Source organism: Ranitomeya variabilis, chromosome 3 (assembly GCF_051348905.1).
Source record: "Ranitomeya variabilis isolate aRanVar5 chromosome 3, aRanVar5.hap1, whole genome shotgun sequence".
NCBI classification, from domain to species: Eukaryota; Metazoa; Chordata; class Amphibia; order Anura; family Dendrobatidae; genus Ranitomeya; species Ranitomeya variabilis.
Window position 1 is genome coordinate 713206689 of NC_135234.1, and position 16457 is coordinate 713223145.

The following is a 16457-nucleotide window of genomic DNA, read 5'->3' on the forward strand; positions in this document are numbered from 1 at the left end:
AGGGATAAGAACATGATTTAGTACCTACCAGAAGAGTAAGTCAATATAGTGCAGAATGCCCAATAGAGGGAGAGAGGTTTTAGCCTAAAAAATGGGGGGGGGGGAAAGGGAAACTTGTTGCACTGACCCTGGAAGACTATTATGATATATAGGAGGTAGAAAAAGGCATAAGTAATTACCTATATGCAGGCTGTCATCGCGGCGTCCACCGCTGTAAGGTCGGTGTAAGGAGAGGGCACAGAGGCTCTTATTTATAGTGAAAACGCCAGGGGGGCGTAAGTGGCAGGGGCTGGTGCGGCGCAATCCCGCCCTGTATACGAGCGGGGATGGGCGGAAGTGACGCACCGGAAAGAGTAGGTCACATGAGTGGTGGCCTGAAATCGCCATCTTGGAAGTGGCAAAGCGGTGATAACTGTTGTACTGCGCATGTCAGCGAGCGCAAGGGCGTGAGCTGAATGTATAGACTAAGTGCGCATGACAGTTGTCATAGGTTAGGTGCGATATTATATCCACAATTGAAAGTGGCTCTGGTGCACCTAACTATAGCAATGCTATAGTGTGAGTAAATGGGTATGTGGCGAGCGAATGTGGTATACACAACAAGGGAGGCCATATATAATATAGAGGGTTGTGTGTGCGCTAGCCACAGAGTAACATATGACCCTATGTGGAAAGAGGATAGTTAGACAGTCGCACTATATGAGATGGTAAGGTGCGCGTAACCACCAAAAAGATAGTATAAAAGCCCCAGACAGGTCAGTGACAATTAATATGATTGGCGTGGATACTTTTATTATCATGTTAACTGGATATAACAAATAATACTGTGATGTAATACACCAATATTAAACAGATGGAATTAAATATGACAAAGGACAGGGGGACGTGACAATCCTGAGCAAGGTGATGGCAAGTGAATGGAACGGTGCCCGTGATCCATAGTGATGGCAAATTCAATAAAGACGACTCTAGAGAGACAAAGAAGAGCGAATTAATAACAATGCACGACAATCAAGGTATCAATTATACAAACGCCATGAGTTCATAATCGCGGTTCAGGCCTCTGGGAGAGAGGGTTTCCAGAGTATGTATCCAGAAGGCCTCTTTCTTTTTGAGTAAAGTGACCCTATCACCTCCTCGCCTAGGTGGTGGTACGTAATCTATGACCTGGTATTTTAATTGTGAGACAGAATGTCCCTGTGTGTGGAAATGGTATGGAATAGGAAGGAGTAGGTTACTGCAGCGGATAGTACTCTTGTGCTTCGAGATCCTATCCCTAACTGATTGTGTGGTTTCGCCAATGTAGAGTAGTCCACACGGACATTTGATGAGGTATACGACGTAAGAAGAGTCGCAGGTGAAAAAATTCTTAATGTGGAATATTTTACCAGATCTGGGGTGTTGAAAAATGTTCCCCTTTTGGATATTATTACATTGTGCACAATGAAGGCACGGATAAGTGCCAGTTTTAGGTCGTGAGAGGAAGGTCTATCTATGGGGGTGCTTAGATCCAATGTCCGCTCTGACCAGGTTGTCTCTAAGATTCGGGGGTCTCCTAAAGCATGGTAAAAAAGGCTCTCTGAATTCTGGTATGTCCGGGTGGGCCGTGGACAAGAGATGCCAGTGTCTCCTGATGGTTTTGTGGAGAATGAAAGAAAAAGGGTGGTATGAGTGGACAAAGGGGATACGCTTATCTGGGGTCCTCCTGGTTGGTCGGGATGGGGGGTCCCTAGATTCTGTCAAGAGGGTGGGGGGATAGCCCCTCCTCAAAAATTTAGTGGTCATGCCTTGGAGGCGTTCCTCACAGAGTGTTGCATCCGGGACTATGCGTTTGACTCGTTGATATTGTGATATGGGAATAGAACGTTTGGTAGAAGGTGGGTGAAAGCTCTGGTAGTGTAGCAGGCTATTCCGGTCAGTTGGCTTTGTGTAAAGATCAGTGGTCAGTAGGCCTGCTGGATCCTTAAGTACCATAGTGTCTAAAAAATTAATGGCGTTATGATCATGGCTGATAGTGAACTTAATGCCTGGCCAGGCGTCATTGAGGAACAAAAAGAACTCCTGCAAGGACTCCAATGAGCCCCCCCACATGCAAAAAATATCATCTATATAACGTTTCCATAGTGTGACGTTATTGATGAACAGTGGATGTTTATAGATGATAGACGTTTCGAAGAGTGCCATATATGTATTAGCGTAAGGGGGCGCTACATTGGAGCCCATTGCTGTGCCTCGTGTCTGTAAATAAAAGGAGTTCTGGAAAAGAAAATAGTTATTATACAGTACCGTAGTCAGTAAATCAATACAAAGATTAATTTGTTCGGTGTCAAGTCCTGCGGCAGTAAGGGACTGATGTACTGCATTGATCCCATTCAGATGTGGGATGGATGTATATAGGTCCTTGACATCAAGGGTAACCAGTAAGGTGTTGGGGGATACCCTGTATAAATTCCTGATACAATGTAGAAATTCCCCAGTGTCCAAAATCAAAATGAAGGATGCTGATTTTTGGGTAATTGGTGTAAGTATCTTTTCGAGGTACCGTGATAGTGGTGAGAGAATAGAATCTGTGGAGGCTACTATTGGCCTACCAGGGGAATTGGCTAGATCTTTATGAATTTTCGGTAAGGTATAGAATACTGGTGTTATGGGGTTCTTCTTTCTAAGAAAATCGCTCGTTTTGGAATCTAGAATACCCAAATGTGAATATTTGGTGATAATTCTCTCAATTTTGCCCCTAATTTCTATGGAAGGGTCCCTCGAAAGTTGATCATATATGGAAGTGTTATTCAGCTGGCGGTGGATCTCCGCAACATACTGTGCTTTGTCCATTACGACTAGGGCACCCCCCTTGTCTGCTGGCTTAATGACAAGGTTGGGGTCCTTCTGCAATGTCGCAAGTGCCTGGTGTTCTGCCGCCGAAAGATTAGAGGGATAATGTAATCTACCTTTTTCGATGTCGTCACGGATGGTGTGAAATGAATCCCGAACAAAGCCAATAAAGGCCTCTACAGCGTGAGAGCCCTGGGGTGGGCGGAAAGAGCTCTTCTCGCGGAGACCCAATGTCATTATGGACATGGGGTTAGTACAGGGGGGTGAGGGGGTAATTGGGGAGGAGGCAAAGTGGGTTTTAAGTCTTAATAGCCGAAAAAAACGTTGTAAATCCATCTCTAAATCAAAAGTTTTACATTGATATGACCTGCAGAAAGACACTACACAGTACCGCTAGTGACTAGTGTTGAGCGATACCGTCCGATACTTGAAAGTATCGGTATCGGAAAGTATCGGCCGATACCGGCAAAGTATCGGATCTAATCCGATACCGATACCCGATAGCAATACAAGTCAATGGGACTCAAGTATCGGACGGTATTCCTGATGGTTCCCAGGGTCTGAAGGAGAGGAAACTCTCCTTCAGGCCCTGGGATCCATATTAATGTGTAAAATAAAGAATTAAAATAAAAAATATTGCTATACTCACCTCTCCGACGCAGGTTGGATCTCACCGAGGGAACCGGCAGCGTTGTTTGCTTAAAATGCGCGCTTTTACTTCCTTCCGTGACGTCACGGCTTGTGATTGGTCGTGTGCCGCCCATGTGGCCGCGACGCGACCAATCACAGCAAGCCGTGACGTAATTTTCAGGTCCTCAATGCCTAATTCTAGGCATTCATGATTTTAAAATTACGTTCCGGCTTGTGATTGGTCGCGTCGCGGTCACATGGGCGACGTGACCAATCACAAGCCGTGACGTCACGGGAGGCAGGAGACGCGCGCATTTTTAAAATTACGTCACGGCTTGTGATTGGTTGCGTGCCGCCCATGTGACCGCGACGCGACCAATCACAGCAAGCCGTGACGTAATTTCAGGTCCTGAATGCAGAAATAGGCATCAGGACCTGAAATTACGTCACGGCTTGCTGTGATTGGTCGCGTCGCGGCCACATGGGCGGCACGCGACCAATCACAAGTTGTGACGTCACGTAAGGAAGGAAAAGCACGTATTTTAAGCAAACAACGCTGCCGGTTCCCTCGGTGAGGTCCAGGCTGCGTCGGAGAGGTGAGTATAGCAATATTTTTTATTTTAATTCTTTATTTTACACATTAATGTTGTTTCGATACCGATACCCGATACCACAAAAGTATCGGATCTCGGTATCGGAATTCCGATACCCGCAAGTATCGGCCGATACCCGATACTTGCGGTATCGGAATGCTCAACACTACTAGTGACCACTAGAGGGAGCCCAAAAGTAGAGTTCACAACAGGTGTGGTCCAGAAGGTAAATTTGCAGCCTTTGTATTCATTCAGTGTGTCTGGAGATGAGCCCTCCAGAGCAGTGCTCGTGTTAAAGAGAACTGAACCTTGTTTTTGTTCCCCTGAGCGGAAGGATCCCCACAGCCATACACACTGTATTGTATTGTATACTTTTTTTTTCTTGTTATGCCAAAAGGGCCATGTTTGTTTTCCTAATTTTGCACTGATTTATGCAGTACGGTTTTAGTAAACCAGTTGAAAACTTAAACAGAAAGTGTTCCTTTGACTACCTCTTTAAGCAGCCAAGTGAGTCGATCTACCACAGTGCTATATAAGTAAAATAATTATTATCATTGTTTCTTATAAATCACAGCTGTCAGGTCACTAATTGGCATTTTCCTTTTTACTCAGTGGCTTCTTCCCATGAACCTAGGATATTGTAATATATTTGCATGGGATCTATGTAACTATAAGCAGTTTACTTATGGTGATTTTGTCAACATTGAGCTGTAAGTGATTCCCGAGGATTTTTTGGATAGCACCCAATATTCCAATAACAACTGGTACCACAGTTACTGGTTTGTGCCTTAGCCTTTCATTTTCATGTTGATATTTTTCAGCTTTCTCAATTCTCTTCATTGAGCATGCTATCTCCAGGTATTGCTATATCGACAATCCTCTCCTTCTTTTTCTCAATGATGTTTAAAGGGAATCTGTCACCAGGATTTTGCTATGTAATCGGAGATCATCATTATGTAGGCGCAGAGACCCTCATTCCAGTGATATGTCCCTTTCTGGTCTGCTTCGTGTCATTTTGATACAATCTCTGTTTTATCTGCTGTAGATCTAACATTGCTGAGCTCTGTATGTGTCACTCCAGGAGTCTGGATGCCACAATGGCGTTGCCTTCCTCACGGGGAGGGTGATGCTATGCCTGAAAGCGAGAAGGATCGCCTTAACAGGTAGCACTAGCATACAACACTTTTCTAACTCCAGGACAGAAGGGGGAGCTCTAAACCCAGTTTCAGGGTAGCTTCCCTATAAGTTCTGGTCTGGAGGAGGAGTTAGTGGTCAGTCTATGTGAAACAGTGAAGGGAGAGGAAGCACAGGAGGAGAGAGAAACTGGAGTGGAGCTGCAATTGGGTTCACTCCAGGTTTGAGCGCAAGAAACCGGACACCAGAGTCCAAGGTTGTGTGGGAACTGTAGGCCCCACAGCAGAAACCAGAGGGCAGGAGATTGCAGGTCTCCTGGCCACCACTGATACCCGAAGGCACCGCATCATGTTAGAGCCCAGAGTCACCGCGAGAGAAAGGACCCCTGTAAAAAGGCTCGAGCTGCCTGCCATGCGGGTAGTGTCCACCTAAAAAGACAGATTGAGAGAGGACCTTGTGTGAAGCCTTAGGCAGCAAGGGACAGAGAATTCAGAGCAGAAAGGAAGGCTTACAACCCCACCTGGCTAGGGGGATTCCGAATCGCTTCCAGGCTGCCTGGATTCCAAAGACCACCTGTAATCTGTGTACCTGAACTTCACCAGTAAAAGGTAAAGAGACTGCATCCATTTGTCCTCCAGTTCTTTCCCGCATCTCAACATCTACCATCCCTTACCAATTGCACCGTGCGCTTTGGGGACCAAGCTCTGCTTGTGAGGAGCTATACCAACTCTGCTGCAATACCATCGGCCCCAGTGGATCCCTTTAAGCAACGTCGGCCATCCCTGGCCGAGTACCACAGGTAGCGTCACAAACATTACTCTATAGACTTTATTTCCCACTACACTTTATCCCCTTTATTTTGACGCCCAGGACTACGGGCTGGGTCCCCACTGCCGTGACACTGCCCCTTTAAGTACCACCGGACCCTGTACCGAGTATCCCACAGTTCTAGCAGGCGCTCCATTTATAACCCCACCCACACCACTGATTGGCAGCTTCCTGTGAACAATATAGATTGACAAAAAGCTGAAATTCAGTGATGGGGGCGTGGTTACACAAATCAGGTTAACTACAAGGCACGACCTAGTCCTGTAGTGATAATCTCCTGCTGATAAAACAATCATTTTAATGAAACAGCAAAACACAGACCAGTAAGAGACAACGCTGGAATCACGGTCTATGCCCCAACATCATGCTGCTCTCAGATTACATGGCAAAAACCTGCTGACAGATTCTCTTTAAGTTAGATGTGGTTTCACTTGTTCATTTTTTACTACTTTTTCCACCGTGTGTTCCCACCAGTTCTTAGTGGGCAGCTGGTCCAGTCTGCACTTGCAATCATCAGAATTATTATTATTATACCTATATACTTCAAAAACCTTTGGGCTCGTCGTTTGGTACAGGCCTTGTAGCTGCTCATTGCTGTCATCAAATATACCTTCATGTCATTGGTGGTTTCCTACTGTATGTAGCATTATGCTTTGATCATTTTCCATTCTAAGTTTGTAATTCACCTATTTTTAGCTGGCAAAAATGTTCATGGTTTGGGACTTTTGGGAATATGTTTGTTACATACTTGTATAGTTTACCAATGTCATAATATGGATACTGTATGTTTGATAATTATCTTAAGTGATGCATTCCCAATATACGGTACTTTATGTATGACAAAAAGGTATAGGGCTTTTTATTTTTTAACCTTTTTTCAGCTGACTTATGGAATGTATATATACTAAAATGTCAATTTTTCACGTATGAGTTCTGTTTTTTTTTCAAGGATGGAACTCGTACCTACAGTATGATGATCTATGGGACTCGTCACATATCTGAATTTATAGTTTAACCAAGTGATCCGCACATGATCACGGAGACGTGTCCGATATTTATCCGAGTATCAGATCAAAATCGGTAATGCAAGTCTATGGGTCCCAGTTTTGGACTGGAGTGCCAAGGGCCCACCAGTAACCAAGTCCAGGGCCCCCTTTTCAACTACATGCAAATGTGACATTATCCTCAATCACAAATTTATATAACAATGTACTGGGTAGATTGTTAAATGAATAAGATGCCGCCTTTGTCTGTACATCTTGATTCAAGTTTATTGTGCCAAGTACTGCTCATCTAAGAGGGTGGTGGCCCATTCCTGCACAGGGGCCCACCGGAGGATTCTCCTGTTCTGCTATGGGCCAGTCCAAGTATGAGCTCCATGCAAAAATCAGACAGCACTGGGATACCATTCGTGTGCTATCAATTTTTCACAGACTGCATGAGAAGTAGTAGTATTCTTTTTTCTCATCCGAAAAAAACTGATGAAACGGATGAAATTTTGATGACACTCGGTTGAAACTCTGATAATATCAATAACACTGTAAATGCTCAATAACACTGATGAAACTTGGTCCCTTTTTCTTCTTTGAGAAGAGAATGGACATCTGAATGAGTCCTAATGCCAATTTCATAGAAAGTGAGTTATTACTTTGTTAATATTTACATTTTCCCCAGCTTCTCATAGACAATGCCCTTTCTAGTGAATATATCTGTTTTGCCCTCCTCTAGAGACAGAGCTGTGACGGCGTTAAGCAACAGCTCGTATTCGTATTTAACTACAGAACAAGAAAGTGACAAAAATCAGCACAACCTGGAGTTTTCGACCACACAACCTGAGATCCTACAGGCTGAAGGTATGAAATTTTCATAATGGCACTGCTATCACAGGGAGAAGAGTAGGTCCCGTACTGCAACTCCAAAAGGCCAAAAAGAGAGGGCCACATGACTAGGATGCCTGCCAGGCCCTGGTTAATATGGTGGTTGATAGGGAAAACATTATCAGGGGTAGCCAAGATGGCGTTTGTGATGTTCAGGGGCAAGGTCCCAGGGAAAATTTGGGGTGGGGTCCAAGGGCGTGTCTACCCAGGGGATCTTACCTGATTGGAAGGGAGCTCTGGGTATATAGGGGAGCCGGTGGCGTGGTAGTCTCAGACCATTGGTAGATCCACGTAGCACCCACCCTCCTGTTAAAATGGTTATAAATATTTTAAGAAATGTTTCAGTGTAAGTTTGGCATTGTTGGCTGCTCAGGTTAACCCTCATGTCATGGCAGCTGGCAGGAATGGGTCTTTGGAAAGCCAATTAATGACATGGAAAAGAGAGAGAAGGTAACTTGTTTTGGTGGGGTCAATCTCCTTCCCTTCCTCTTTTATAAGTGGTGAGAAAAATACTTGGGGTACCCACTGAGCAAAAATCTCAGTGGGACAATTTTATGAAGCGATGCCATTCAGCAGGAGGCTCCCTGAATCGGCGCAATGCGTTTGGGAGCAGAGAGGAGCAGCTGATGGCCCTAGGTTTTATTGGTTGAGCATCCATAGACCCTTTCCTTATGTTATGTTTAATATGTTAATGTTGCTTAATAAAGGCTGCTGTGGCCATTTATTGTTTTTATTGAGTTAGAGTTAAGGTGAAGGTGAGAAATTAAAGGGGGGTAGCTAACTTCCCTCTCCAAAATCACTGAAGGCCTGCTTGCTCATCTTCTCTCCAAATCACGCCTCACCACTTGTGCACTTGACCCCATCCCATCCCACCTCCTCCCCAACCTCACCACTACACTAATCCCTTCCCTAACCCATCTCTTCAATCTATCATTAACTTCTGGTATCTTCCCCTCTGCTTTCAAACATGCCACAATCACACCTATCCTCAAAAAGTCATCCCTTGACCTAAGCGCTATGTCCAGCTACCGCCCCATATTTTTGCTCCCATTTGCTTCCAAACTCCTTGAGCAGCACGTCCACGCTGAGCTTGTCTCTCGCCTTGCATCTAACTCTCTCTTCGACAAACTACAATCTGGCTTCCGTCCCCACCATTCCAATGAGACTGCCCTGACCAAACTTATGAACGACATACTTACAGCCAAAGCGAACAGACAATTCTCTATACTCCTCCTTCTAGACCTGTGTTCTCTGCCTTTGACACAGTTGACCACTGCCTCCTACTACACATCCTCTCTTCCTTTGTGTCAAAGACCTTGCCCTATCCTGGATTTCCTCCTACCTTACCAACTGCACATTTAGTGTTTCCTACTCCCATACTACCTCTTCATCTCGCCCCCTCTCTGTTGGTGTCCCTCAAGGCTCGGACCTAGGACCCCTTCTCTTCTCAATCTATACCCTTGGCCTGGGACAACTCATAAAGTCCTATGGCTTCCAGTACCATCTATATGCCGATGACACTCAGGTCTACCTCTCTGGCCCAGATGTCACCTCTCTGCTCTCCATAATCCCAGACTGTCTATCAGCCATATCCTCCTTCTTCTCCTCTCGCTTCCTCAAACTCAGTGTGGAAAAATCTGAAATAATTATCTTTCCTCCATCTCGCACACCTTCCCTACCTGATCTATCTATCACAATAAATGAGTTCACACTTTCCCCTGTCCTGGTAATCCGCTGCCTCGGAGAAACCCTTGACTCTGCCCTGTCCTTTAAACTGCACATCCAAGCTCTCGCCATCTCCTGTCACCTCCAGCTCAAAAATATTTCCAGAATCCATCCTTTCCTCAACCCTCACTCTACCAAAATGCTTGTGCATGCCCTAATCATCTCCCGCCTCGACTACTGCAACATCCTCCTCTGTGGCCTACCTTCTAACACTCTCGCACCCCTCCAGTCCATCCTTAACTCTGCTGCCCGACTAATTAATCTCTCTCCTCGCTACACTCCTGCTTCCCCTCTTTACAGATCCCTTCACTGGCTCCCAATTTCCCAGCGTATCCAGTTTAAACTACTAACACTGATCTACAAAGCCATCCGTAACCTTTCTCCTACGTATATTTCTGAAGTAATCTCTCAATATCTTCCCTCACGTAATCTCCGGTCCTACCAAGACCTCCTTCTCTCCTCCACGCTTATTCGCTCCTCACCCAATTACCTCCAAGACTTCTCCCGAATATCCCCCATCATCTGGAATTCAGTGCCCCAACAATTTCAGTTATCCACCACATTTGGATCCTTCAAACGGAACCTGAAAACCCATCTCTTCGAAAAAGCCTACAACCTTCAATGACCACACTGCCACCTCAACACCATCGGAGCTACTGCAACCCCCGACCTACTGTCTCCTTCCCCATAATCCTGTAGAATGTAAGCCCGCAAGGGCAGGGTCCTCTCCCCTCTGTATCAGTCTGTCACTGTTAGTTTTGTTTACTGTAAATGATATTTGTATTTTGATGTAACCCCTTCTCATGTACAGCACCATGGAATTAATGGTTCTATATAAATAAATAATAATAATAAATGGGAGAGTTTTTTTGTTGGGTTAGGCTGAGGTCAGCCATTCATTAGTCATGTGCAGTAGAATCATCTTATTCTACAGCAGTGATTTTTGGTTCCTTAAACATGGAGCTCTACTCAGCTTGCAGAATAGTCTCTCTAGGGCCTTTCACCTAAAACAGTCCATCTGTCTTTCACCTCTAGTGCTCTTTAATGTTTATTCACCCCAGGCTGTACTTGTTGAGTCGTAAGCATCTGCGCTCTCTCTTCCCAGCTACTGATCTCTGCTGCATTACGGCTCTGTCACATCTAATAAACACTTTGCCCATGTGCTTGTAATATGGTATCATGGTCTGAAGAAGCTTGTTCGTAGGAGACCCAGGAAAAGGTTGTTATGATAGAGGTCAAGGAAAAAGCATACAGTCCCTGGAAATCCTTGCTAGAGAAAAAACCAGCTGCGATCTGCGAATTAACTCTTCCAATAAGATAGCAACCTGAAAGAAAATGCAGTACACGGTTATCTTAAAAGGAATCTGTGAGAAGGATTCCATCCCCCATAATACTTATATGTGCAGGTAGCTTCAACGACAAGTCCAGCAATACCTCTACATGGCCAGTCCGATCCTCCAGTACTGAGAAATCAGCGTTTGAATTGATATACAATTGAGGCTGAAGGACTATTTGTAGATTTGAAGCCTCCGTCACTCCAGCTCAATTCACCTGTCAGTGCTGCCTCCTCCTGGTTGAGTGTTGGCTCTTTTGCTTGAAGTCACACAGCACAGAGGCCGCCAGTCAACCTGGAGGAGGCAGCACTGGGCAGTTAAGAGAGCTGGAGTGACAGAGGCTTCAGATCTACAGTAGCCCTTGAGTTTCATCTGCAAATTAATGCCAACACTGATTTCTCAATAATGTAAGAACAGATTGATTATGTAAAAGTATTGCTCGACTTGTCTTTGTTACATGCACATATAAATAGTTTGAGGAGTGAAATCCTGATTCCCTTTAAAACCAACAATTTTATTAACCAGGTGACTTGAGGCTAAAAGTAGGATTTTATGACCAAAACTTGTAAATTGTTGGCCAATCATCATCCTGAAACAGTTTAACAGCACCCTTGGGTGGATGATAGCATGCCTACTTTGTGGGTGATGCTCACCCCTTATAGAAAAATAATACTGAGAAGAGTAAACTACACTTAAATGGATTATATTTGCACTTAAAATTCTTAAAGAAACTTGGAAGATGTTGAATAGTTTTACAATGGAGAATAGAACAAAAACAGCTGAACCCTTGTCTACAAATCTGATAGACACGGCTCCACGGAGGATTCAGCAGTGGCTTGAATGGAGTGAATGGTTAGTAACTAATCTGGAGCACTGTGGAGAAATTTCATTTTGCCACTAGAGTCTTTTTCTGGGACACAGCTATAAGTGATGTAGAGGAAGCAGTCACATCCTGCTCTAGTGCCTGGGGGGGGGGGAACCAAAGCCCCTTATATCACATATCAATACACCAGCATTATAAATATTACATTGTTAGTGCGTGTCCTGCTACATATAAGTCCTAGAACTATTTAAGGTCCATTTTGACACAAACCTGTGTCTTGGGATTGAGACTCTAGTCCTATATTTGTTGTTCTTCTCCATCTGTGCTTTGTGTTGGTGTTTTTACTTGCTTTCTTCTCATTGGAGTTCCAGTTTATCCAGCCTGTTGCTCTAGAGATTCCACAGCATGCCAAGTCCTCACTGTCCACTTGCCTTCCTGCTTAACTTATATGCTTGGGGTCCGTGTGCCCACCTGGACCTACCTGAGGCTTTGAGGATCCACCTTTCCTGGTGAGCCTAACAGGATACCAAGGCCATGGATTCCAAAGATGCAGCAGTCACACAACACCATTGTCATGAGATATGGACAATCTGCATGAACTGTTAATACAACTTGCTATAAGACAACAAGAGCTTATCCATGCTGTGCAGATTCACCACCAGCTCTTCAAAACCTGCTACAGCGTAATTCTCATGGCTCGGTTTGGGGATTCGATCCGATGACCTGTTGCTTTGTGGTTGTTTATTCTGACTGTTGAGCTATGGCTTTTCCTTCCCTGTTTAAATGCTGATTTTTCCTTTGTCCTCATTCTCCCTTCTTGGTTTGCTCCTTTCCAGGTGTTTTCCATTTTGGTTTGCCCTATCGCATTCTGGGTGGAGGCTTTATATGGTGTCCCTTCTCTGCATTTCCTTGCTGGCTATATTTCCTGGTGGATGTATACCTAGTTGTTCCAGCTCTTTATCTTAGGGATTTGCTTTCCCCCCCAGCACCTTTTCCTGTTACCACTGTTAGGTTCTTAGGATACCTTTCCTGTTCCTTTTATTTTGGGTACTCCTTAGATTTCTCCCCTCCACCTTATTTCTCATATCTCTCCTCACACTTTCCTTTTCCTTATTGATAGTGGGTTGCAACCTCCCCTCTGGTTCCTCAGGAGGTACAAGAAACCCCTCTGCAGCCTTTTAGGAAGCCAGGTCTGAGGTGGTGCATTTTTGTTGTGCAGCAGTGGTCTGTCCAGGAACCAGTTGAGTGTAAGTGCCACGATTCCCTTGTGTGAGTGTGAACTTACCTGAGACATTCTGCTTAGGGAACTTCTCCATATTTACCCACTCTTGCATGTTTTAACGGAGACATCAAGGTAAACCAATGCACTGTACATTTTGAATTATGTCCCCAGCAAATTTTTTCTAACTGGTCTAAAGTGGCCTACATTTTTTCTTTCTTGTCTGAGAACACTTTGGCATGCGTCATTGTGAAAACTAGATGATAATGTTATGTATTGTTTACCATCTTCCCTGTATGCCTTCTGTAAATGGTTGATGAACCATGGTGTGTCCACTCCACCGTAGATTCCATGCTGCGGCTTAGACAAGGGACTAGCTCTGTAGGACATTATGCCATCAAGTTCTGCACTCTTTCTGCTGAATTGACCTGAAACAATGACGCACTCCTGACTGTTTTCTATGCCAGCATATCAAGTTGGATCAAAGATGAACTCACTGGTAGAGATTTGCCATCCTCCTTTGATAATTTGATTTCCATTGCCACCCAAGTGGATTTACGTATTAAAGAACGGTCTAAGGAAAAAAACATTATTCCCATATGTTACATTCTGAAACATGTCCAAAATCTCTTCCAAGAATGGCTGAATCGGAACCCATGGAGAACGATCAGAACAGATTATCTCCAGATGAAAGGTCCCGTCCCCTTACATTCTTGGTGAATGAAAATATTATCACACAAATTATTCCAAACTGAAGTTGTAACGCAAACTTTGGACCATAGGTGAGGAGGGAGATATCGCCCTCGGATTAACTCTTTCTGAAACTTATAATAATAATAATCTTTATTTTTATATAGCGCTAACATATTCCGCAGCGCTTTACAGTTTGCACACATTGTTGTCGCTGTCCCCAATGGGGCTCACAATATAGATTCCCTATCAGTATGTCTTTGGAATGTGGGTGAAAACCGGAGTACCCGGAGGAAACCCACGCACACACAGGGAGACACATACAAACTCCTTGCAGATGTTGTCCTTGTTGGGATTTGAACCCAGGACCCCAGCGCTGCAAGGCTAACCACTGAGCCACCGTGCTGCCCATGATAAATTACTTATCCCATGAACACAGAAAAACTGTTGGAAATGGACATAGGCACAAGGGCTAATTGATTTTGAAGCAGCAGAAAATTTTATGGACTTGTCTCTGGTCAAAAGGCTGAAAATGCCTCTGATGTTTACCTCCATGAATGGCTCAACAATTTCAAGTGTTCATATTCAATTCTGGACAGTGAAAATAACTCTTCATATTGGTGCACTACATGTTGATGACATTTATTTTTTTAGTTTTGCCACTTACTAATGCAGCGGTGCTTTTGGGACTTCTGTCGCTATAGCTGCACGGTCCGGTCATTGTCTGGTCGTCCGACCAGATCGCCCAGTGGTGATCATCTTGTCATAACTGCTTCAAAATTCCATCACAACCACCTTCTCAGAAACTCTGTTCTGCATCCACTTCCTCTAATATTAATGCCTCCTATCAGGACTCCTTGGATGTTCTCCAAGAATGGGGGATTGTTATGCACCAGTCCCTGGTATCCCAAGCTCTGTTTCCTTCCCCTGGGTCTCCTGACCCTGCTGTGCTCCATGTCGAGTTTTGCAGTTTGTCAATGACATAATCTCCCTAGACCCATTTTAGGCACATTTAGACACACACCTGTGTCTTAGGATGGAGACTCTAGTCCTATGTTTGTTGTCCTCCACCATCTGTGCTTTTTATGTTTGTGCTTTTGCTTGCTTCCTTCCTTGCTGGGTTCCACTTCATTCATCTTATTGCTCCTTACATTTCTGAGCGTGCCTAGTCCTCACTTCCCGCGTGCATTTCTGCTTGCTGCATCAATGCCCAGGGTTCATGTTGCCACCTAGATCTGAGGCTTAGAGAATCCACCATAGGATAGGTTCACATTTGCGTTCTGGAGGGCTGCGGATGGCTGTCTACTTTCTCCCTTCTTCCTCCCTGAAGCTCCGTCAAATCACCGCATGCGGACGCATCCGCATACAACGCATGTCCCTGCATACCCAATGTTAAAGATAGGTATGCAGGGAAACGCAGAACGCATACAGAAGTAGGAGGAGCGTAGGTGGAGCTTAAGGGAGGAAGAAGGGAGGAAGTACGCTGCCATCCACAGCCCTCCTGAACGCAAATGTGAACCTCGCCTTACCTTGTGAGCCTAATATGTGCATTCAACCTAGTGTCTGGCAGCAGCTTATTCTGTTCTCCATAAGCCAAGCCAATCCTTCACGTATTAGGAGTCAGGGACATAGCCATCGGCAACACCTATCTAAGGAGTATGGGCACCTCTAGATATCCATGGCATTTTAGGACTGAAATTTACATATTTTATAATTGTTAATCTCTTTACGCTCTTATCGTTAAGAAATCAAATACCAAAACACCAGGAAGTACGACGAGGAGGATCTGAACATCCTCACCCTGGAAGATCTGCTCAGTTTCTCATGTCAAGTTGCAAAAGGAATGGAATTCCTTGAATCAAAGTTGGTGAGTTTATTAGTTGGATTGTGACAGACAAGGATGTTTCTGAACTCCTGACCCACCGTACTAAATCAGGATCTGTTGTAGTACTGGACTGGTCACTTTTCTGCTTTTTATAGGCATAAGGCATGGCCAAGCCAGGTAATGGAGCGAAGCATTTATTAGAACAAACAATGCATTAAAATAGAAGAAGGCCAGAAATGCCTCCGATTAGCGATGACGTCACTGTGTGTTTACAGTTCCATGTTCTCGTCTATTCGTGCAGCTTCATTTACATGTATACTTCCTCTGGGCTGACTACGTGCTCTCTCCATTCTGTAAACAGCGTGCAGAAATAGTTTGCAGCTTAGTGAGGGCTGGAAACTGCAGTGTAGCTGGAGGAGGGGGACATCCATCTGCTCAAATTATCATTGTCCTTTGGCCAGCACTTTAGGAATTAGCGTAATCTTTTTTTCTTGTCTATTCTAGTTACACACAACCTGCACGTGTCGGCAAAACGGGACATAAAGGATAAAGAAAGTTTAAAAAGATTAATAAAAACGGTCATGAGGGCATAAGTGCAGTGCTTATAAAGCGCCTGCTGACTTTTTTTTTGCATGTTTTCCTGTTGGTTTGCACTTTTTAGTTAATAGGTTTCATCTATTTGGTTACTAAGTTTAGGCCCGTCTCTCCTAGTGATCCTCAAAGCATCTGGATGAGCAGGTCTTAAGCAGCACTGACTGGTGGTGCTGGTGCAGCAGCGGACATGAGTTGATGCTTTGCCATAGCAAAAATGTCGTAGAGGCAAACTGATATAGCAGAGCTTAAACCGGGAAACTGCAGTATTGAAAACTAGATAAAGAAGCACAGGAACAATGGAATTGTTGTGGTGGAGTCTAGATACTTTTATAGCAGAGCAAGCATAGTGCAGT

The 16457-nt window shown here is 44.5% G+C and overlaps 1 protein-coding gene across 1 annotated transcript in view; it reads left to right on the plus strand.

The window, feature by feature from the left end:
- FLT3 (fms related receptor tyrosine kinase 3) overlaps positions 1–16457 on the plus strand; it is a 158441-nt gene that overhangs the window by 110781 nt on the left and 31203 nt on the right. Inside the window, exons 18-19 of the mRNA XM_077298293.1 lie at positions 7746–7870; positions 15431–15552. Coding sequence (XP_077154408.1) covers positions 7746–7870; positions 15431–15552 — 247 coding nt within the window. The remainder of the gene's footprint in view (positions 1–7745; positions 7871–15430; positions 15553–16457) is intronic.